The sequence below is a fragment of the Talpa occidentalis genome, unplaced genomic scaffold (genome assembly GCF_014898055.3).
Source record: "Talpa occidentalis isolate TD23 unplaced genomic scaffold, MPIMG_talOcc4v2.1 talOcc4.14, whole genome shotgun sequence".
NCBI lineage: Eukaryota > Metazoa > Chordata > Mammalia > Eulipotyphla > Talpidae > Talpa > Talpa occidentalis.
The window spans coordinates 50346961-50370611 of record NW_023601433.1 but is presented as its reverse complement, the minus strand read 5'-3'; the positions used below and the strand labels follow the sequence as shown (position 1 = coordinate 50370611).

Below are 23651 nucleotides of genomic sequence, written 5' to 3'. Positions count from 1 at the left end.
GAGCACTAACCTAAGTCTTTTGAAACCTTAAGATAAAAGCATGCCCTCCTTTGACTATCTCCCCTCCAGGTGCAATTGTTCAATTAATCACAAAGTTGTGTCAGAATTTTTGTGTAGTGATTGATAATCATCTGAAAGTCAAGGAAAAGTTTATTTTGACCAGTAAGAAATAGTTTGGAAAGGTTGAGAGAGTCCTGGAGGGAGGAGGCAAGACCTCATGAGTTTGGTCTTGAACCTGAGCTTCCTGCTGCTCTGACCTTTCTGAGTCTCTTACCCAATGCCTTGTTTTCCTCTGGAGTTTTTTATGCTTTTGTGTAGGTTTGACTAGTTTATTAAATTTCTCCCTGTCACTTCATTTGGACTCTCTGCTCATTATAATCTTTATCTTTTCTTTTTTCCATCTTATCTTCATTGCATTAAAGCTGATTTATTGTTTCGTTTTCCTGTCTGTATACTTAGTGCATTCTGAACTTCATTATCTAGTGGCGAAGTTTCCTTTTTGATAAACTGCATTCTCAGAATCAAAGTGTTTCAGATACAGGCCTATCAAAATTCTTCTTGATCCTTGGTCTCATGATCTCTACTGTAGAATTTCTTCTTTCTCAACCCACAGTTGTATGTCTTTAGGGTTTCTCCTGCACATCCAGGTTTGAGCCCCTCCTCTAGAGGGCGCTTGAGGGGTGAGGGCTAAGGACAGGGCTAAGGAGGATTCCTCTCCTGCCCTTGCATATTGGTTTCTCTTGGCCTTTTCCTTTTTAAAATAATGTTATCTTTCCTTCTGTATGTCCAGTGAAGAAAGAGTGTCTCCTTTTCCAAAGCAGGCAAATTTCTTCCCAGTTTAGTATAATGAGGAGCAGCCCCAGGGGAAAGAGAGGCTTTTATTGGTCTAAGCCCAGTTCACAAAGCTCCAAAGCTTTTCAGTAATAAACAGATTTGAGGCGGAGGAGGGAAAATGATTTTTTTTTTTTTTTGGCATCAGAAACAGTCTACTTAAACACAATAGTTTGTCTGTGTCTACCACAACCATCTTTGTGGCTTTAAGTAATGAGTTCATGGCTGTCTATATTTCACCAGGCAGTGGTGACAATGTTTTTTTAGCTCTGTGTGAACTTCACAAGGGTTGACTTCCCTCCACCCCCTCACCATCACAAGCTGATTGATTCCCTTTTTAAGTTACCTCTGAGTCTTGATTTCTGGAGGTGAACCCCATTTTCTACACACATGGGAAGATAGGTTTCTGACACCACAAATCCTGTATCCTCCTAAAATCTTGGAATTGATGCCAGCTCTGCTTGTATGTAATGATGGTGTATTGTTGACTGATGTTCAGGTCAGTCTATGTTTGAGTAAATACTTACCTCAGATGACTTTTTCAAAATATGATGCAGGAAGCACTGAACAGCTTTTGGGAGGAGAGAGGAGGAAGCACCCTCAAGATTTTCCAAAGCTCCCCTTTAACCACTAAGCAACTAATAAACTAGTTAGTGACTTTCCTCTGTAGTCTAATATCTCGGGGTTGGAGCCTTACTTATGCTCCTCCCTTCTCTCAGGCTGAGTTATCTGAGTGCTGCATAAACCATTGACCATTTTGCGTGTGAGGAATGACTCTGCTACTGTGGGATTATCCTGTGTAGAGATGACATGCAGTTACGTGCAGTCACATGTGGAAATATATGATTTCCTTAGTTCTACTCTTGCATTTCCAGTACAGGTGGGATTCTTCCCTTGTTCCCCAGCCTTGGAGGAAAACAAATGTTGAGGATTTCCTCTGCCTGGAATATATGGCAGATTACCAGTCACCTCTGGATGCCCTGGATGGGTTCTCGTCTCTTAACTCTCTCTCTAATCAGGCCTTTGTTTGTTTCTTCTAACTGCACAGTTGTTCCTCAGTATCTGAGAAGGGTTGGTTCTTGGACCCACCTGGATATCCAAATTGGAGGCTATTTAATACCTTATGTAAAATGGCATAATATTTGCATATAACCTGCTCACCCTCCTATATAATTTTAATCATCTCTAGATTACTTTTAATACCTAATGCTATGTAAATGTGATACAGTTGTGAAACTGTATTGTTTAGAGAATGAAAAATGTCTATACATGTCAGTACAGACATAACCATTGTAGACCTAACTACAGAGTACATATTTTTTGATCCATAGTTGGTTGAATCCATGGATAAGAAACCTGTGGGTAGGAAGGACTGACTATACCTAACCAACTTCTTAATAAGTTCCAACCCATTCTCTTTTGTTTTCTAAATCCCCCCTTTGTTATAAGGCTTCTCTCCCCAAAGTCCTTTATTTGTATCTGAGTTTAATTTGTATTTCGGAAAGTATTCACATTTATTGAAGATAATTCTTGTCTATAGACCAAATATATAACATTTTAGTCACTACATAAAAATTAGAGCTTTGGAAAAATATTACATAGAAATTACTTTATTCACTGAATTTAAGCGAGGGGAAAGATGTTTTCTTCTATTGAGCATTTTTAATAAGAGGTTTGAAAAGATAAGTCTAACCACTGCCTATAATTTATAGTCACTGATGTACATGAATAATTGAAAGGGGAAAAACTTTTCAGAAGCAGAAAATTAATCACAGCAGACTATTCTGCTTTGCTTATGCATATGGTTGTTTTACATTGTTTACTATTTTCTTTCTTGGATTTCAAAGTAGAAAATTTTTTCTTTTTTTAAAACAGTTCAAGTAGATGACCTCGAAGTCTTAGAGAGCTGTGACAAGAAGATATTGAAATAATTCCGTACCTGAAGCTATGATTTAAATATCATCATTATGGTGAGTATTTGAGGAAAGAAATATAATAGTTTTGTGGTTAACACAATATTGGGTTTGCCTGCTTTCTGAGAATAGGTTAAAAATATGTTGCGAAGGATGTATTTATTTGAATCAAATTCAACAAAGCAGAGTGCTGAGGAAATGATAGCTCTTTCTGTGTGAGGTGTGGAAACACAAACATGCAGGGAGAAGGAACTATCCTGATTGTTTGAAAAATCTCTGTATGTCCTTAGTGCCATATTTTTTCTTTCTGAACTTAGCCATAACTGTGAGGCAGTTTTCAGCAACTCCAAGTTAGACCTTTCAGAAGAGAAGAGAGCTGGCCATAGAGAGGGACATAGAAGCATCCATGTGGGAACACTGCTACCTGAGGGACCTCTCTGGGGCAGTACTTTTGAAAGTATGTTCACTGGAACACATTTCCCCAGATGATTAATGCAGTGCTGATGGGGTGAGAAGTTGGGTTTGTGTTTAGAAAATATTGAATTAAATGACCTTCTTTACTGAAGGATGCCAAAAACTAATGAGCCCCATGAATCTCCGTGGGTGTGTGTAGTTGGTAGTGTTTACCAGAGTGCTGTGGAATTCTTTTCCTGTGGGGGATCTTGAGACCAGCACTCTGTTTGTTCATTAAATATTTATTGAACACCAGCCATGATAGTGTTAGATGCTAAAAGTATAGCAATAAATGAGATTGGCATTGCTATATATAGAGCATAAACTAGGTATCAAATAAGTAAAAGTAATTACTGATAGGCATAATAGCAATATTTAAGTGGATGGTCTCTGGAGTTTAATCCTGAGTCTGGGGCCTCCCCAGTGGCGCAGCAGGTTGAGCGCAGCGTTGTGAAGCTGTCCGCAGCCTTTGCAGCGCAGGTTCAATCCCCGGCCAGCCAGGGAGAAACCCACATATCACAGCAGACCTCTCCTGTCTCGCCTGTTGCTCCCCTCAGCAGTCTATTTCCTCAGTCTGCCTGTTCTGTTGCCTGCTCTGTCTCTGGTGAATCCTCTCACCCTCCTGTGCATCCGGCCTATACCCTGGTTCTTGTATAAATAAATAAAATGTTTAAAAAAAAGCTTGAATCTGCCACTTATAAACGGCATGATCCTGAACAAGACACTTAATCTCTCTTTTCTATATTGGTAAAATGGTGATAAAAGAATCTACCAAGAAAGGTGTTTTTTTTTTTTATTTTTTTAAATAATGAATTTTATTTTTATATTCCCCCATACAATTGCAAACCCCCCATTCTGACCCCAATCCCTCCCCTCCCGCCCCCCACCCCCCAAAAAGTGTCTCTGGTTCATAGTTTTTTGTTGATTTTGATTTTCACTAAGAAAGGTGGTTTTGAGGATTAAAATGGTGACTACATGTTGGCAAACACTAAACGATATACAAGTACTATCAGAAAGTATACTTATAATAATGATGAATGAGTACTCTGAAGGGGGAAGTAAGATAGGGGAGAGGTGGATGGGAACTTTTAAATGGGATTGTGAAGTAGAAATTGGAAAAGATGATATATACTATGTTATGGAGATATCAGTGGTATGGGGAGAACATACAGAAGGGAAAGCGAGTGCAGAGGGTATGTCTTATTCAAAGAAAGCATTTGACAAAATCCAATGCTTTTTGTGATGAAACAAGAACTAAGTAACAACAACAAATTAGGAATTTGAGGGGAACTTCTTCAACTTGAAAAGGGAATCTACAAAAGACCCACTCCTCACATCATACTTAATTGGGAAGGACTAAAATTTGTCTCCCTAAGATCAGGAACCAAGACAAAGATGTCCTCTCTCATTACTTAAACTTTGTAGCAAACTGGGAAGTGCTAGCCAGAATAATTTGGAAACAAAATGAAATGAAAACCTTCTAGATTGAAAAAAAGTAAAGCTATCTGTATTTGCATATGATATGATATTGTATATGGTAAATTCTAAGGAATCCACTAATATAGTAGAACTGATAAACAAGTTCAGAAGGTTGCAGGACACAAGATTAGTATACAAAAATCATTTGTATTCCTATATTTATAATGAAGAATCTGAATTGGAATTAAGAAAATAATTCTTTTATAATAGGATAAAAAATACATGTACTTAGGAATAAATGTATAAGTGTAAAACTTATACTCTTAAAATTACAAGACAGTGTTGAAAAACATTAAAGAAAAGCTAAATAACTACAAAAAAACACCCCATCTTCATGGATTGAAGGCTTACTATTGTTGAAATGGTAATACTTTCTAATTTCTACAGAGTCCGTGCACTCTTTCAAAATTTCAGATGGATTCTTTGTAGAAATTGTTAAGCTGATCCTGAAGTTTACATAGTAATTTAAGACAACTAGAATAGCCAAAACAATCTTAGGAGCAAAATTGTAAAACTCACACTTACAATTCCAAACTTAATATAAAGCTACAGTAGTCAAGTGTGTTAGTGTAGTACTGGTATAAGGGTATACCCATAGATTTTTGGAATAGAGTTTATTGACCAGAAATAAACCCATACATTTATTGTAATTGATGTTTGACATAAAGTGTGCCAAGAGAATTCAATGGGAAAAAATAGTTTCTTCAACAAATGGTTCTGTTGTTACTGGATACCCATATGTAATAGTATGGAGTTGGGTCCCTACCTTACACTATATACAAAAATTAATGCAAAATTGATCAAAGAACTAAATGTAAGAGCTAAAACTATAAAGCTTTTAAGAGATAACATAGGTTGTTAATGTTCATGATCTTGGATTAGGCAATGATTTCTTTTTTAGATGTAACACTGAAAGCACAAGGGACAAAAGAAAAATAGATATGACTTCAACAAAATCAAAAAGTTTGCATATGAACAGAAACCATAAAAAATGAAAAGACAACAGGAGACATTAATTGCAGATCATATACTCTGATAAGAGACTTGTATTTAGAATATGTAAAGAATTCTGCAGTTCAGTGGTAAAAAGATAACCCAATTCAAAATAGGCAAAAAATATGAACAGATATTTCTGCAGTGAAGATATGCAAATAGACAATAAGCCTGGAGGAGACACTCTGTAGCCCTAGCCATCAGGGGGATGCAAATCAAAAGCGCAGCAAGATACCACTTTATGCCCACTATTAAAGAGACAGGAACAAATATTGTGAGGCTGTGGAGAAATCGGAATTCTCATACATTGCTGGTGGGAATGCAAAATCTTTACAAAGCAGCTGCTTTGGAAAATAGCCTGGGAGTTCCTCATTGAGTTAAATGTGGTTTTACCTGAGAGAAATGAAAATATAGGTTTAAAAATACAAATATTCATAGAAGTGTTAATCAAAAATAAGAAAAGAAAGGAAATAACCCAAATGTCCGTCCACTGATGAGCAGACTAATAAAATGTTGTCTTATCCATCTGATAGGATATTACTTGATTATAATAAGGAATGGTCTGCTGATATATGCTAAAATATGAATGAGTCTAAAAATACGCTAAATTAAAAAGGCAGACACAAAGACCACATATTGCATGATTCTTTTCATCTGAAATTTCCAGAGCAAATAAATCTATGGAGCAGAAAGTAGATTAATTGGTTGCCCAGGACTGTAGTGTTTTGGGGGAAACTGAATGATACTAATGGATACATGGTTTCTTTGGGCAGAACAAAAATATTTAAAATGGCTTCATATTGATTGTATAACTCTGTGAATATACTTGAAGCCATTGAATTGTATACTTCAAACTGATGAATTATATAATTATATATCAATAAAGTATATTAATTATATATCAATAAAGTTCTGTCTATAGAAAAGATAGGTCTTGCAAGTTTAACTGTCAGCATTCAGTGGTGAGATACAGGGAGTTGGGGACAAGGGAGGAATTAGTAATGACTCCTCAATTTTGACCATGGCAACTTCTAAGAAGGAAAGATGGGGGAAGAAGTTTTTGTTTGTTTTTCTGTAGGAAGAGCCAACTTTGAAAATGAAGAGTCCTGTTGTGGGCATGAGTTAGCAGTATCTCTTAAACATCCAAATAGAGATATTAAGTAGACAGTTGAATGTGAGTCTGGAATTTAGGGGCAATCCTGTTTGGAGAGAAAATTTAGATGATGGACAAATTCCTAGGAAATGAGGAGGAGGGAGGGGGGAGGGAGGGAGAAAGAGAAAGAGAAAGTACATGTGTGTGCATGACTGTGTGTGTATGTGTGAGGCTCAGGATGATAGCCACAAAGAAAACAAAGGAGTGGCAAGCCAGGGAGGAAGGAAAGTAGAATTTGGAGGTCACTGAATTTCTGAAGAAGGGAGGGACCCATAAATTCAGGTGCCACTGAGAGGTCAGTAAGAAGAGAACTGCAGTGTCATTGGAATTGCCAAGATGGATATTGACCTTGACAAGATAGCTCAGCAGTGGAGACTCCCCATATCTAGAGAAGAATGTGAAGGGCTGAAAGTGGAGAGTTTCTTTAACTCTTTCTAGAAGCTTTTCTAGAACCACACTCAAATGAAAAATTGCTCTGGGATCTTTTCTGCTTTCTTGAAACACCCAAGTGCTGGTAAGAGTTTGAAGGCAAACTCTTTTTTTTTAATTTTTTATTAATTTTTTTACATCATTATTCATTTTTAAACAATATTTGCTTCCCCCCACCCCCTCAGGTGTAGTCCCCATAGCGTTTCCTTCACCAATGCACCCGTGCACCATCACCTCAGTCCCCTGTGCTCCTCCCTCCCTCCCTCTGATCCCTCTCCCTCCTCCTCCCCTGCAGGATGTCTCTGCTTTATAATTGTCTATTTTTGCTTTGTTGTGTTTTGTGCTGTTACTATTTCTTTACACTGATTTCTTATTTGATTCCCCTTTATTCCTCCTATAAGTGAAATCACCTGATATTTTTCTTTTTCCTTCTGGCTTATTTCACTGAGCATAATTCCTTCTAGCTCCACCCATGTTGCTGTGAATGGCATGCGTTTATCTTTTTTGATTGCTGAATAATATTCCATTGTGTATATATACCACATCTTCTTGATCCAGTCATCCATTTTTGGTTATTTGGGTTGTTTCCAGGTCTTACCTATTGTAAATTGTGCTGAAATAAACATAGGGGTACAGGTTGTCTTTTGAATCAATGTTTTTGTATCCTTTGGGTAAATCCCTAGGAGTGGAATTGCCGGGTCATATGGTAGCTCCATTTTTAGTAGTTTGAGGAACCTCCACACAGCTCTCCATAGTGGTTGGACCAGTTTGCACTCCCACCAGCAGTGTAGGAGAGTTCCTTTCTCACCACATCCCCGCAGGCATTTGTTTTTGCTTGTTTTTTTTGATATGTGCCATTCTTACTGTTGTAAGGTAGTATCTTGGTGTGGTTTTGATTTGCATTTCCCTGATTGTAAGGGATGTTGAACATTTTTTTCATGTGCCTTTTGGCCATTTGCATTTCCTCTTTGGAGAAATGTCTTTTAAGTTCTTCTGCCCATTTCTTGACTGGATTGTTTATTTTGTTTTTGTTGAGTCCTGTGAGTTCTTTGTATATCTTTGTGATCAGTCCCTTATCAGTTGAATGGAGTGCAAAGATTTTTTTCCCAGTCAGTGGGGTGTCTCTTCTGTTTCGGTTAATGTCTCTTTTGCTGTACAGAAGCTTTTCAGTTTGATGTAATCCCAGGTGTTTATATTTTCCTTGACTATCACAAGGAATCCAAATAGGGAAGGAAGAAGTAAAACTATCACTGTTTGCAGATATGATAGCTATGATAACATACCTAGAGAATCCTAAAAATTCCACAGAAAAACTACTCGAAATAATCAACCAGTTCAGTGAAGGCAAACTCTTATTGGTGTGAATCCTGCAAGTGGGAAGTTGCCAACTTGCCCGTGGTTGGGGTGGGGGGTGGGGGACGGGTGGGGCAGGAGGTTATTGCTAGGTCGGGATCCAGAGACGTGCCATTTTTTTTTTGCCTTCTGTGATTTCTCTCTCTCAAAAGGCGCAGATACAAGTGCCTGATGTGGATACATTTCATGAACCTCAAAAGCACATTGGGTGGGGATCTTACCATTCGCATTACTCATTTCTTTCTCCCAGACTTCCTCAATAGTTTGGATTGTGTGAAATAACTTTTGAGATACATGTTCCTTCAAGGAACAACCCAAACTTTACCTTCTGAGAAAATGGACTACTACTTAAGCTATAAAATCCATTCGATGTTTGGGGCAAACATCTTATTTTGAGCACAGGAATAGAGACTGTTATGTTGGATGAGTCCAAGCAGTGTTTGTTTTTTCTTTTACAAGATGTATGTGTGCTCGTGCTGCCTTTGGTGAGATTTTTAAAATCCAATGTTTTCTAACTGACTTGACATGACATTAGAAAAACATCCTTGCTTTCCAAGCCCTGGTTAAAAACTCCTTATAAGAAATTTTCTTGTGTGTGTTTAAAATATTTTTGTGTGTGTGGTTATTGTTGTTTGGTTGTGTATAGTTGTATATGTGGGGGCATATATTTGAGGGAAGAAATTTCATATTTTTAAAAAATATTCTTAATTTGAAAGAAGCATTTTAACTCATTCTAGGGCACAGATCCACAGGATTTTAAATTTATTACTATGAGAAAATGATATCAGTAGTGTACTTGACTAGAAGCTAGACTGCCATCCGTGAGGAAATCACTAGCTTAAAAGAAACCCTGATTTTAGAATCCTTTCAGCTGTCTTCTGCCCCAGGTTTAGAGATTTTATTAACTTCTGGCAACTTCCAATCACAGGATAATTAGAGTGGTTATGGGAGGAATCATTTGAACCTCAAGCTGTTCATTTGACTTCAGGGCCGTGCTAAAGGGCACTTTTAATACCTTGACTTTAAAAGAGAAAGTGATTGCACAGACTTTGGTCACTCTGTGCACTACTGTTTTTTGAAAGAAACCTGCCACAGGTGCTTATCATGACCCGGGACAGACAAGGTCAGTTTATAGCGTCTTCTGTTTTCAGTGAATTGGATATTAAACAGGTGCTACTGTCATTTCAGATCATTTTATGGAGGAGTACTGATTCAATTTTCTCTGCACAGGGTGGATCTGTGCAAATTACTTTGTTTCTCAAAAAATCTTGTTTATCTTGGGATGCAGCCAGGCCTCTAATGTGGGCGGTGTGTGCTGTCTCACAAACCTCAGGCCCCGAAGCCTGAACTTTGCTTTGTCAGATCAGATGAGTGCATGATACAGGCAGCTAGCCGCTGGGGGACTGCAGGGCAAATGTAAGAGTGTTGTCCCTGAGCCAGTGGAGACAGACACTTTGGGCAGATTTCTTTGAAATATGGCAGTCTTGAGGCCATGAAGAGAGAACAGAAGAGGACAGGTAAGGGACTGCTTGGTTTTCTGAAAGAACTCTATTTGGCTGCATTTGGAAACCTGGTTAGTATTTCATGGGCTCACGGGGACCTCGTGCTCCTGTTGGGGGGGACAGTGGAGGGGGGTGGATAATGATATATGGATGTTGATAATGTCCTTAGTTCAGAACATTTTAAATAAAAGTGCCACTAATCTGAATTTTTAAGCAGAAATATAGGACTTTTAAAATCCATTGTCCTATTTCCAAAAGCTATCCTGGCTCCCTAAATAGAAAACAGAACTAAGCACATAAAAATCCTAAGGGAATCTCTTTCTTTTGCTTAATCCTACTTAAGATCTGGGCCTTATTTGGAATAAAATTTACCATAGAATAGAAAACAAAAGCACGGAAGACTATAAACACACCTTTGGAGTTTTCTGTATCTTGCCTGCTTACAGCATGCACACCCCCCCCATCTATATTTGCACACAAAATAAGTAGCAAAAATCATGAATGTTAAACAGAAGGTCCAGTACAGTCAAGTAAGAGGTTGACTATAAATTGGAACAAGTCTTAACTTTTTATTTCACTTTCATTTGGATACTTTTACTAATTCTCTTTGCTGGGTTAGACTTTTCAAACATTCTTTGGCCCTGGGAGGGAATTGTATAACCATAAAACTTGAGAATCCTGGCTTTAGAATAAATGTTCCCTTAAAAACCCCAAGGACATAAAATTGAACACAGCTGTGCGAAAGAAAAAAGAAAAAGGCCGAGGGACGGTTCAGGGTTGCGGATGCCCGGACCAACCTTTCAGTGCCCTGCGCTGTGGTTTCTCCATGGGCGATGGGGAGCCTTGGTGTTCTTTGCGAAAAGTTTCAGGAAAAAGACCAAGACCTTCCTCCAGAATTGCATGTTTCTGTGATGTAACGACAAGAACTTTCTGTTTGACATTATGTACTGCCCTGCTTGTCTTAGGTATATTCTCTGGGTTTTCCCTGGAGAGGATTCTAGTCATTTTCTGAGATGCCATGATTCTATAAACCTAGTCCTACTCATAAAGAAGCTTCCAAACTTAAGCAGCTTATACCATAGTTGGAAGACAGAACAAACATGGATTACGAGCCCCAAATTCTCAGTCCTGACCCTCTCAGTCACAGAATTTCCCTCAGAATAAAAAGCTTTAAAGTGTGGTCCTGAGAATGTGGCACTGCAGTTCTTGTCTCCTCCCCTGGGAGGAAAGCCATCCTGTTGCCACGCTCGTTTCCCGGTGGGTCCTGCTGTTTGGTTTCTAGCCCACGGGGAGCCATCGCTGTGGACTCTAGCCTCTGCAGCCTGGGATTAATCACTTTGCTCTTTGTCAGACCGTATAATGATGATTCATACTTCTTCCTCTACAAGATTAGATTACTGTAATTTTCATATCCTGGACTGCCCATGAGGGATTTGAATTAATACTTGTTGGTATAGAAAGTAGTATCGTGTTTCTGGGGAAAAAAGACTGAACTTGCCCACTTGGCCAAATTAGAAAACATTTGGGGAGGGCCTATCGTGAGCCTGACTCTGAAAGTAATCCTGCCTTTGGGGCTTGGCAGGGCAGTTAGAAGATCATAAAGGCTGCTGGGTGTGCCCTTGAGCCAGGTGCAGTGGATTTGCGTGAGTGATGCCAGGCTGAAAAGATCTGAAGCAGGGAGGCTTTTGCAAGGCAATAATTGTATTGAAATCAGGCACTGCTTAGTGGACAAAATCTTCCCCACAGAGGTATTTAGGAAAGAGATGAACTTGTTCAGGTTTGTGGAATAGTCTACCCAAAGCCAGCCAGGATTCTGAACACAGATTGGAGGTGCAATATGAGAGACAAAGTCTCCTTGAAAGCACCCCATGTTTTGGTACTTTCCTTGTAAAATATGTATTATTTGTTCTTACTCCCTCAGCAAATATTTATTGAGTTCTGACCATATCCTTGGCGCTATTGTAGGCACTGGGGATGGACCACAGTCTACAAAACAGACAAAAACCTCTGTCCTCACAAGCGCTGGTCCTGTGTCACGTGGTGACGGGCAGGGGTAGTGGATGGAGGAGGGGTAGGAATTGGGCTGCAGAGAGCCTTAGGGGCACAGCAGGTCCTGAGTAACATCATTTCATTATAATGGGATGAGAAAGAAAAATCCCGGCTGACATTGAACTAAATCATATTGTTCAAGGATCTGCTTCCTCTATGTCATTTCTTTAGAAATCATAGCATCCAAGAGCCTATTGATGCTTTCAGAGAGGACTTGCTGGCATTGAGAAACTGAGTAAGTGTAGTTCTTTTTTTTTTTTTTTTTTTTTTGTGGGACCCTCACCGGTGGCGGGAGATCGAACTGCAGAGGCTGCAGGCAGCCCCGCAGCCCAGTGCTCAACCGCTGTGCCACCAGGGGAGGCCCAAGTGTAGTCCTTTTAATAGATTTTCTGAAAAGAATTCTTCATAGATGCTAATAAATAGTTCACTTTGGTATAACAAGTCCAACAGTTAACTTTAGGATGTTTGAAGGCATTGTTTGCTCTAGTCTGAGGTGAGGTGTGATCAAACGTTGCTGTCTGATTACTTTCTACTGTTGTATAATGAACAATTTTTACTCCAGGATGTTTTCTATTAACATACTATTTCTCTCTTTGGAGTCCAAATCATTTTCTCCATTTTTCTTTGGTGAATGAGATATTGCTTCACCTTAGAATCACGGAATCTCAGTTTTTAATCCAGACCAGCGAACCCAAGTTTTCACCTATCCTAGAAATGAGAAAATGAAGTAAATGTTTCATGAAACTAAAAAACAAACAAACAAACTTGTTCAGCTAATTCCTGTGTCTTTCCGTTATTTTCTTTTCTTGAACCTTTCAGTTTTTACATCTTCAGTTACTCAGAAATTACTTATCCTCTTGAGTGCAGCCCCCACCCCTCACCATGCTGCCCACCCTTAGCTCCCACCTATTCTCTCACACTCTGGTTTAGAGGTGCCCTCCTCAATTTTGTTGCTCCTGCCCTCCAAACAGGAGTCGCTGCCTAAGCCTTAGGATAGGGAGCCACTTCCTGTGCACCAGGGAGTGTGTTTTTGAATCCCCCACTTGTGGCTGTAGATATATTGTAAGCTATGACACAGAGTGGTTCTGTTTTGGGGGGTTATTGGCAATGTCATCCTACCTTATTACAGGTTTATCGGGCTTTTGTGGGTTGACCCAAGTTTTACAGCTATGTTTCTGGAGGAACATGGAAATGAAATCTACAATGGGACCTGTATTGAGTTGTGGAGCACATGCACTGAGCTCCCAACCACAGGCGTGTGGTTTTCTTGTTTGGTGGATGCTGGGAAAACATGGTCACAGAGAAAGCTGCCCAGGCCTTCCCTATCCCCAGTGTATATGTGAGGTCCAGATGTTGCTCGTGGTTCTTCTTTGTGACTAGAGTGGGTGTTTGCCATTTCACACTACTCTTGAAGAAGAACCACAGGCAATTGATGTTTTTCATCAAGAGTGAGAATTCTGTATTCCTGGTTGATGATTGGGATCAGCAAAGGAAATCAGACCACTTGCGATGCTAAGTTTGTGATGTCAATAGCTTGGACAGGAGAGCCTCTTGGGTCTTCTCTGTGCAGGAGGACCTCCCTCCCTCCGCCAGCTGTGTGGCTTTAGGCTCATGTTCCCACTTGAAAATCAATCCCTGTATTTTTGCCATGCCATCAGTTGACATAAATCCCATATTTTAAAAATATATAGCAACCTAGATGGGACATGTCACACTCTGCACATCTCCAGTTACTTTCAAGGCTCTGAGTCTTGTGTTCAGGAATGTGATGCTGGTCCAGCCTTGTGAAGGCTGGGTCCCTGGAGCCAGGAATCATAAAACACGGTTCAGGCTGCCCCCTGACAAACTCACATTTCATTTTAACTGTGAGGCCAGTGGTTCTGTTCCTGCTGAGCATTACTCCACACCCATTTCTCTTGAAGCAGCAGCAGCCTGGGAGAGAAAAGTTGGCTTGCTCATTTGTTGTTCAAGCCAATGACCTACACATGACCTTGGGACTTGAAAGATTACCATCCAAAGCCAGTGAAGTTCTCCTTAAGCTTTGAGAGAGACAGATTGAGTGAGTGAGTGAGTAGGTTTATCTGAGAGAGGGAAATCTGTTTGTTGAAAAGTACTCCCATTTTTTCCTGAGTTAAAAAAAAATCTACTTCCAAATAAATGCTTGTTCATTTCTCACACTCATACTGGGATATCAGTGTAGATATTAGGAGACTGAAGCATATCCATGTTCACCCATAGGTGTCAGAGTCCTAAGCTTATTGAGACTATGGGGAAAAAGAAAGATTTCCACATCTGGTCCTATTATGCAGACATTAGCACAGAAAACCGATCTGCATTAGCTAGTTTTTTCATCTCCTGGAGACAAGCAGCTTAAGAAAATACTTGTGGTGATTGCTGTAGTTCATTGCAATTTATAAAGCAGAACTTTCCATAAGGCAGAAGCAGCTGGTCAGAGAGCTTTGTTAACTTGATTTCTCTATACTGACTGTTCTGGGCAATGTTCTGCCATCATCCTTACTCCAGATATCTTTTATGGGAAGAAAAATGGATAATGAGGCTCTTGTCCAAAAGTTAACTGTAATATCTATCTTCTGCCTATAAAATGAGGCGCTAACTTGTCATTCTTTTGCCAACTTCAGACGTATAAATATTGATTAGTCAAATCTGAAAAAAAGAATATTGTTGTTGAGTTAAAATGATAAAAAGATATCTAGCTCAAGTTATTTTGATTCTGGTGTTCTTACATTTCTAAAACTTTAATTCATATCTAGAACATTTATTACATTTATCAAGTGGCAGATATGCTAGGTTATGGTGCTAGAGAGATGATAGAGTTCTGCTTATGGGCGCTACCTGTCTAGAGGTTAGAGATTGTAGACCATGTCAGGGAAGGGTGAAATAAAGTCAAATCAGTATTGAAAGGTGATTAAAGGTTTTCTGAGTAACAAGGAAGGAAAGACATCCTGAACAGAGAAAGCAGTGTGAACACTGCATGATGTTCACTGTGGCCTCTTAAGAGGTCATGTGCTCGGGGAGGGATGTGGGACATAAGGGCAGAGTTATGAAGGGCCAAGGTCGAAGCAACCTAGGGATTTTGGAATTTATCCAACCAGCCAGTATTTTTCACTTTCTCTTTTCCACCAGCACATGTATGGTAATGACATACACATATCACAACCATCCTGGGTATGTTCAGAAGTGTGATGTTTATAATAAAGCAAGACATTAAAATTCCTGATAATTGGCACAACTATTAGAAATACTTCCATAAAAGTCTCCATATATCTTGGTCTATTTGAGATCATGTCTGTGTTGAGTGCAGTTTTCCAAGTGTTTATTTGCAGCTTGATTCTTTTTTCTTTCTACTGATGAATATCTACATGCAAGAGGGTGTAATGGACTCTTTTGCAAGGATATCCTTACATTTCTAAAACTTTAAATCAAAATATTTTTTACAGGTACGTCTTTTCTATCAGTGAGGAGTAACTTGGTTGCCCCTGTCAAGTCCACCCTTGAGAATGGTGCTGGCTCTAGTGAGGAGGTTGCAGCTGGGGCATTGCCACTAGGTAGGGGCTATTGCAAAGACATCCTGGAAGCAGTGGGGAAGATGGGGTTGGAGAGGTATTGGTTTGGAAAGGAAGAACTATGTGGAGTCTCTTGCATTAGTCCCCATGAGAGTGAATGAGGGTGCTGCTGGGGGTAGGGGGAAGAAGTAGAGAGGAAGGCTGAGATTCAGGCAGCAAGACTTCGTAATTGCTGAGATATGAGTGATGAGCTCTAGTGAGGAAGGGCTGGTGATGAGATTGTGTCAGTCAGGAAAGCAGGAGCAAGTTTCCTCTTGGTAGAGGATGAGTATAGCATTACTTTTCTTTTTTTTTTTTTTTAGATTTATTTATTTATTTATTTATACAAGCACTGGGTACAGTCAGAAGCGCAGGTTGGGAAGGTGAGAGAATTCACCAGTGCCAGAGGGGAGAGCAGAGCAGGCAGAGTGACGAAGTACACTGCTGAGGGGAGCAGCAGGCATGGCAGGAGAGGTCTGTGCGCCATGTGGGACCCTCGCCCAGTGGCCGGGGATCAAACCGGCGTTGCAGAGCTTCGCAGCCCAGTGCTCAACCTCTGTGCTACCGGTGAGGCCCATAACATTACTTTTCTTGAGTTTCATGTTCCTCTGAGTTGTCCTGGTATTCCCATTGCCAGGGAACCATCCCCACCCAGAATTCTGCTTCAGGTTTAGTGGAACTCTCTTTCAGAGAGACATAGTAAGAAGACTGTCAAGGTTATTACTCTGGAAAATATGCAGATATTTGAAAGGTAGGGAAGGGAGAAGGACAGTGAGGCAAATGAGGAGGGAGTGGGAAGCAAGGCACAGAGAGAGCCAGAGAATAATGTTCAAGAAATGCTTAAGAAGAGCATGTTCCAGGAAGGTGAAGTTGGTCAGAAAGTATCAGATGCCTTTGAGAGACCACGTCCAGAGGAATTACTCAAAGTTGTAGTTGGGGGGCATCTCCTGGAATGGAGGGAGCTAGAATCAAAGTGCAGATGGACTGGGGAGAGGAGACCAGTGGGTGTGGCAGATGAGTAGGGAAGGAAAGAGAAATATGGTGGGCAAGCGCTTCAGGGGGAAGTGAGTTGGAGCAACTGTGGAGGGCGGGAGATGAGAGAACTGGGGAACACTCTTTGACTTGTGCTGCTTTCCTTCAGTGAACTGAAAAGAGCTTATTCCTCTTCTGTGCATTCTCATTCCTCAGAGCCCAGGGTAAGTTAGGTTGGCCTCAGGAGGAGCAGGTCAGGATGTTTGATCTGGGTTTTACATTGTGGACTTGAGCAGATCAGAAGCCCTGAGGTGTTCTCAATCAGCCTGTTGTTCCACTTGGAAGGCTCAACTTTTATCTTTTTATTTTCAAGCCAAGACTGTAGAGGTCTAGAGTACCAACGCTTGTTTTCTCTGGTTTTTATATGTAGTCTTAAAATTTGAGATGACCCAGCCTCCTCCCTTCTGAAAGAGCTGTTACCTGGCTTTCCCTTTGTATAGTTGAAAATAATGCTGGGCAGTGGATTGAACTGAAAATTATGTGGAAGCATCCTGTTTGTCGAATTGTATCAGTCCTAGGAATAGAGGGGCTCTTTTATGTATTCATACAGCCTACCAGATGAACATATTTAACTGGAAAACAACACTTTTCCTCTTATTTTTATATTTTACTTTGGGTCAATGACTTCCATTCTATAGGGAAAAAGAAACATTTCCAATTTGAATTTCTTAACATGGCATTGATGATAGGCACATCTATATAGATTTATTTAAAGAACAATTCCATAGATTTATTTAAAACCATTTGCAAATAAATTGCATTTAGAAGTTGCATTTGAAGTAGGTTTTTAAAAATTATTTAATTCAGCTGCCAATTTTGAGATACTTATAGGTTCAAATGCAATTGAAACAAATAATGCAGAGAGTTTGTATATCTTTTATCCATTTTTCCACCAGTAGTAACATATTATAAAACTATAAAGCATGATCACAATCAGCATATTGGCAGTGATAGTCTACAGGACAGTAGGAGTTCTGAACTTGGGCCCCCCTTTTATAGCCTCTTCACCCCCATCCCTAAACTCTGGTAACTGACAGTCCGTTTTCCATTTCTATAATGTTATCAGTCAGGGCCTGTTATATGAATGGAGTCATACAGCATCTAATCTTTTGGGATTGACTTTCAGCACCATTCCCTGGATATTCATCTAGGTGGTTGTATGTATGAATAGTCTGTTCCATCTTATTGCTGAGTAGCATTCCTCAGTAGGATGAATCATAGTGTTTTGTTTTTTTTTAAAGACTTATTTATTTATGCATATAAGAACTGGGGTACAGGCCAGAGGTGTGGGAGTGAGAGGATTCACCAGAGACAGAGTAGGGAGCAGAACAGGTAGAATGACTGAAATACACTGCTGAGGGGAGTAGCGGGTAAGTCAGGAGAGGTCTGCTGCACCATGTGGATAGCTCCCAGGCAGGGGATCCATCTCATACTGCAGTGGCTGCAGATAGCTTCAAGGTTGTGTCTTAATCCCTTGCGCCACCAGGGAGGCTCCTGAATCGTAGTTTATTTAGTACAGTTTATTTGACTTCCCATCCACTCAAAAGACATTGCTACTATAAACATTGGTAGTCATATTTTCATGTGAAAATAAGTTTTCATTTTTTTGGAATAAATGTCCAAGAGTACAGTTGCTGGGAACCCTTGGTAATTTGGCTTGGTAGTTCTGAAGGAACTGTGGAACACTTCCAGAGTGGCTATACCATTTATATTCTCACCAATGACATATGTGATATTCATTTTCTACTTGCCGGTACTTGGTGATGTTACTGTTGTGTGTATGTGTGTGTGTGTGTGTGTGTGTGTGTGTGTGTGTGTGTGATTTATGGCAGGTGTTAGTGGTATCTTACTGTTTTAATTTGCATTTCACAATTGACTAGTGATGTTGAATGTCTTCCTGTGTGCTTATTTGGCCTCTGCATATCTTCTTTGTTGAAATGTTTCTTCATGCTTTTTACCAATTTTCTAATTAGACTGTTTGGTTTTGCTTATTTGTTTATATTTATTTATTTATTTATTTATTTGCTGTTTTACAGTTTTCCTTCAAAATATTATAAATAGTCCTAGATCATAAATTAAGCCCACAAAAGCCAGATGAAAACTCATAATAAAGCAAATAGAAGTTACTTGAGAGAATAGTAGTCTACCTTATTGTTATAATAATAATATTAAATAATATTAAATGAATAATAATTACCAAATATCTTAGAGATGTGTAAGTCTAGTTCTTAGTTATAATTTTAATAAATGTAGGATTTTCTATTTTCTTTGTGGGTATGTTATGGGATGTACATCCAAGCATATCAAGTCTCATTACTTTCATTTTTTTTGGAAAGAGTATATGGTGACAAGAGTTTCACAAATAGCAAATAATACAATAGTAATAATGATAATGAGAGGAAGAGTGTTTGAGCAAATTGCTCAGATAGAAGTAACTGGGATTGAACAGAGATAAAAAGGGTATAAAAAGAACTGGCTGAAGAGACTTATTCTCTTAGATTCCAATGCATCATCTAAGCCAGCACGGTTGGTGGCTACCGGAAAGCAGTGAGCAACACTTTGTGAGACATCCAAAGGTTAGATGTTTATTTCTTGGAGTGACTCTTTTTAGGAAAAACAACAACAACAACAACCCTGCCTTATTGCCATAAGCATGATTCACTTTCTCAACCTCTTTTTTCTAATAGTCAGCTGTTTTATACAATTTTTAGTTTTTACTGTGCTTTGCTCCAAGAGTTTAAATACATATGAAAAATAAGTAAGCAAACATATGTCTAACAATGTGAAAAAAAAAAAACAACTGAAAATAAGTGAAAAGCAAAATTGGTGAAGGGGAATATAAAGTGAGGACCAAACTGAAATTAGGAAGCAAAAAGTCTCATGTTATGAAGTTTTGTTTGTAATCTGGAGGCAGGTAAAAGCTTTGGCGTGGACACATTATTTTTAAACCTTCCACAAAACAGTCCTGAAGTTGGTGTTTAATTGTTATAGCTATCCAGGGTACCTGCCATCTTTCACCTGCAGCCTGAGGACTGTCTGTTCAAGGGCAGGCATTGTCCTGCAGGGTTAATTAATAACAGGAATTCAGATCCTGCTTTGGGAAGCGTCTGATGCAGCTGGTGGTCTGAGAGCTGACACCCATAGGCTGACAATCCCGGCAGGCAGCACGGAGCTTTTGCTCCAGCCCAAAGTTCTGGGATTTGTGATTTTTACTGCGTTTCAGTTGAACAATCAAGACTTTGCTATTCTTAGTGACAAGGACCTCTAAAATTGTAAGTACTTTTGTAAAGCAGGGTTGTAATATTTAATTTTTATGTCTAAAAAATGTAAATAGTCTTTTAAGAAGTGGTTGTACTAATAGTTTGCTTTTTCCCCATTAATTAATGTTCCTTAACTGGGGAGTGATCTGAGATCCATCTGAAGGTAGATTTGAGTAGTTCAGACAGAGTCTTTTCTTTGGTTTCAAGGCAAAATATTTGTGTTGTTTTAGAGAAAGTACTTCTAGCACCAGTCTTTCTTCTGATGACTCATGATCTGCAATTATTGAAAGTGGGGAAAAACTCAGAGAAATCTACACAATTTGTACATAAACATGTGTCAGTGTAGCATGCAGTTTAGTGTATGTCCACACTATACATATATGCATGTATATGCTATTTGTTTTTTGAGTGTTCAATATCTGAACTTTATCAATGATTATGTGCTCTTTTTGAATCAAAAAACTCAAGTTAAAAACATGTTTTTCCACTCAGTTCTGTATTATTGTAGCCTGTTCAGTAGACTGCTAAGCATTTTTAATTTCTTTATAAAACCAGCTGAAAGACAGTGTAGGCTATCTAATTGCATTTGAAGTAGCTGCTGGCCAGGCCTGTTGCAACAGCTGATGGGCTCCTCTGAGTTTCAAGAGCTATTTCTGGTAGATTAGCTGGGATCTAGGCTCTCTGAGTTCAGGCCATAAAAGGCCCGTCCCTTGTGGAGTTGCCCCACTGCTTCTTCTGTCTCCTCCCAGGCTAAAGTGTCCTCAGGTTTCACGTGGATTTACCCAGTAATGGATGGTCATACTGACACCAGATTGAGGAAGTTCAGCATCAAGGGCAACAGGGGCCTGAAAACTTCAAAAAGAAGACTCTTTTTAATAATATTTTGGCGATCTTTTTTCAGAGAAACTTTTGGAATGTAGCCTCTACCTATTGCATTTGGCATCCTGACGCTTTTTGGAAAGCACCGTGCTAAATTTATCCTGTTGTGAATCATCACTTGTGATAGATCCTGTTGCCTTATTTGCATTTTGGTATTTGATTTTGTACGATGTTTCTTGGCTAACTTTTGGTATTTTACTTTTTGTTTAGAATTTCAAAGTAGCTTTTTTTTTTTTTTTTTTTTTTTTTTTTTTTTTTTTTTTGAAATACTTAATGGAATTCTTTTATTCTTTTTTTTTTTTCTTTTTTTTTTTTTCAGTTTTTTTTTTTTTTTAAATATTAAATTTTATTTTTATATTCCCCCATACAATTGCAAACGCCCCATTCTGACCCCAATCCTTCCCCTCCCGCCCCCCACCCCCCAAAAAGTGTCTCTGGTTCATAGTTTTTTGTTGATTTTGATTTTCACTTTCTTATATTCATTTTCCTGGTCCCTTATTTAAGTTTTCTAGATTCCTGCTATGAGTGAGACCATCCGGTATTTTTCTTTTTCTTTTTGGCTTATTTCGCTGAGCATGATCCCTTCCAGTGCCATCCATGTTGCTGCAAATTGCATGTGTTTATCTTTTTTGAATGCTGAGTAATATTCCATGGTATATATGTACCACATCTTCTTGATCCAGTCATCTATTTTTGGGCATTTGGGTTGTTTCCAAAGCTTAGCTATTGTAAACAGTGCTGCTATAAACATAGGAGTGCAGGTGCTCTTTGGAATTGATGTTTCTGTGTCCTTTGGGTAAATACCTAGGAGTGGAATTGCTGGATCATATGGAAGCTCTATGTTTAGTAGGTCCAGAAATCTCCACACAGCTCTCCATAGTGGTTGGACCAGTTTGCACTCCCACCAACAGTGCACAAGAGTTCCTTTTTCTCCACATCCTCGCCAACATTTGTTGTTGCTAGTTTTTTTAATATGTGCCATTATCACTGGTGTGAGATGGTATCTCATGGTAGTTTTGATTTGCATTTCCCTGATTACAAGTGATGTTGAACATTTTTTCATATGTCTGTTGGCCATTTGCATTTCCTCTTCAGAGAAGTTTCTTTTTAGCTCTTCTGCCCATTTTTTGACTGGATTATTTTCTTTGTTGTTGCTGAGTCTCATCAGCTCTTTGCAGATTTTTGTGATCAGTCCTTTATCATTAGTGTTGGGTGCAAAAATGTTCTCCCAGTTGGTGGGGTTTCTCTTTGTTTTTGTTATTGTCTCTTTTGCTGTGCAGAAGCTCTTTAATTTGATGTAGTCCCAGCTGTTTATCTTTCTCTTCACTATCACTGCTTTGGGTGATGTGTCTGTAAAGATGTCTTTGATGTGCAAATCCCGTAGTGTTTCGCCTATATTTCCTTCTATGTATTTTATGGTTTCAGGTCTTATGTCTAGTTCTTTAATCCATTTTGAGTTGATTTTTGTGTATGGTGTGAGGTAGTGGTCAAGCTTCATTCTTTTGCATGTAGCGACCCAGTTTTCCCAGCACCATTTATTGAACAAACTTTCTTTGCTCCAATGCATAGTCTTTGCTCCTTTGTCAAAGATTAGTTGACCATAAATCTGTGGGTTTATTTCTGGATTTTCTATTCGATTCCATTGGTCTGTATGTCTGTTCTTGTTCCAATACCATGCAGTTTTGATGATTATGGCTTTGTAGTATAGTTTGAAGTCTGGGAGTGTGATGCCTCCATTTCCTTCTTTTTTTTTCAGTAGAGCTTTGGCTATTCGGGGTTTTTGGTGATTCCATATGAATTTCATCAATAATTGTTCTATTTCTTTGAAGAATGCCATTGAGATTTTGATTGGAATAGCATTGAATCTGTATATTGCTTTTGGTAGGATGGCCATTTTAATAATGTTTATTCTTCCAATCCATGAGCAGGAGATGTCTTTCCATTTCTTTGTGTCTTCTTCTATTTCTTTTAACAGTGTTTTATAGTTTTCTTTGTATAGGTCCTTTACCTCTTTTGTTAGATTTATTCCCAAATATTTGATTTTTTTTGTTTCGATAATAAAAGGGGTGGTTTTTTTGATTTCTTCTTCTTCAGATTTATTGTTTGTGTATAGGAAGGCTACTGACTTTTGCGTGTTGATTTTGTATCCTGCCACTTTACTGAATTGATTGATGAGTTGAATTAGTTTTTCTGTGGAGATTTTGGGGTTCTCTATGTATATTATCATATCATCTGCAAATAGTGATAGTTTGACTTCTTCTTTTCCTATTTGGATTCCTTGGATGTCTTTCTCTTGTCTTATTGCTCTGGCTAGGACTTCCAGTATTATATTGAAAAGCAGTGGTGAGAGTGGACATCCTTGTCTTGTTCCAGATCTTAATGGAATTGCTTTCAGCTTTTCACCATTGAGAATGATACTGGCTGTTGGCTTGTCATAGATGGCCTTTATGATGTTGAGGTATGTTCCTTGTATCCCAAGAATTTCAAGGGCTTTTATCATGAATGGGTGTTGCACTTTGTCGAAAGCTTTCTCAGCATCTATTGATATTATCATATGGTTTTTATATTTCTTTTTGTTGATGTGTTGGATAACGTTGATTGATTTTCGGATGTTAAACCATCCTTGTGCCCCTGGAATGAATCCAACTTGGTCGTGGTGAATTATCTTATGGATACATTGTTGGATTCTGATAGCTAAAATTTTATTGAGGATTTTTGCATCAGTGTTCATTAGGGAGATTGGCCTATAGTTTTCCTTTTTT

The 23651-nt window shown here is 38.9% G+C and overlaps 1 protein-coding gene across 1 annotated transcript in view; it reads left to right on the top strand.

Annotated features, from left to right (window-relative positions):
• Positions 1 to 9737: 9737 nt before the first annotated feature.
• The window catches only part of LOC129145692 (supervillin-like), an 83356-nt gene continuing 69442 nt past the window's right edge, over positions 9738 to 23651 (top strand). The window contains exon 1 of the mRNA XM_054694674.1: positions 9738 to 10121. Within this exon, the coding sequence (XP_054550649.1) occupies positions 10097 to 10121 (25 nt within the window). The 5' untranslated portion in view covers positions 9738 to 10096. The remainder of the gene's footprint in view (positions 10122 to 23651) is intronic.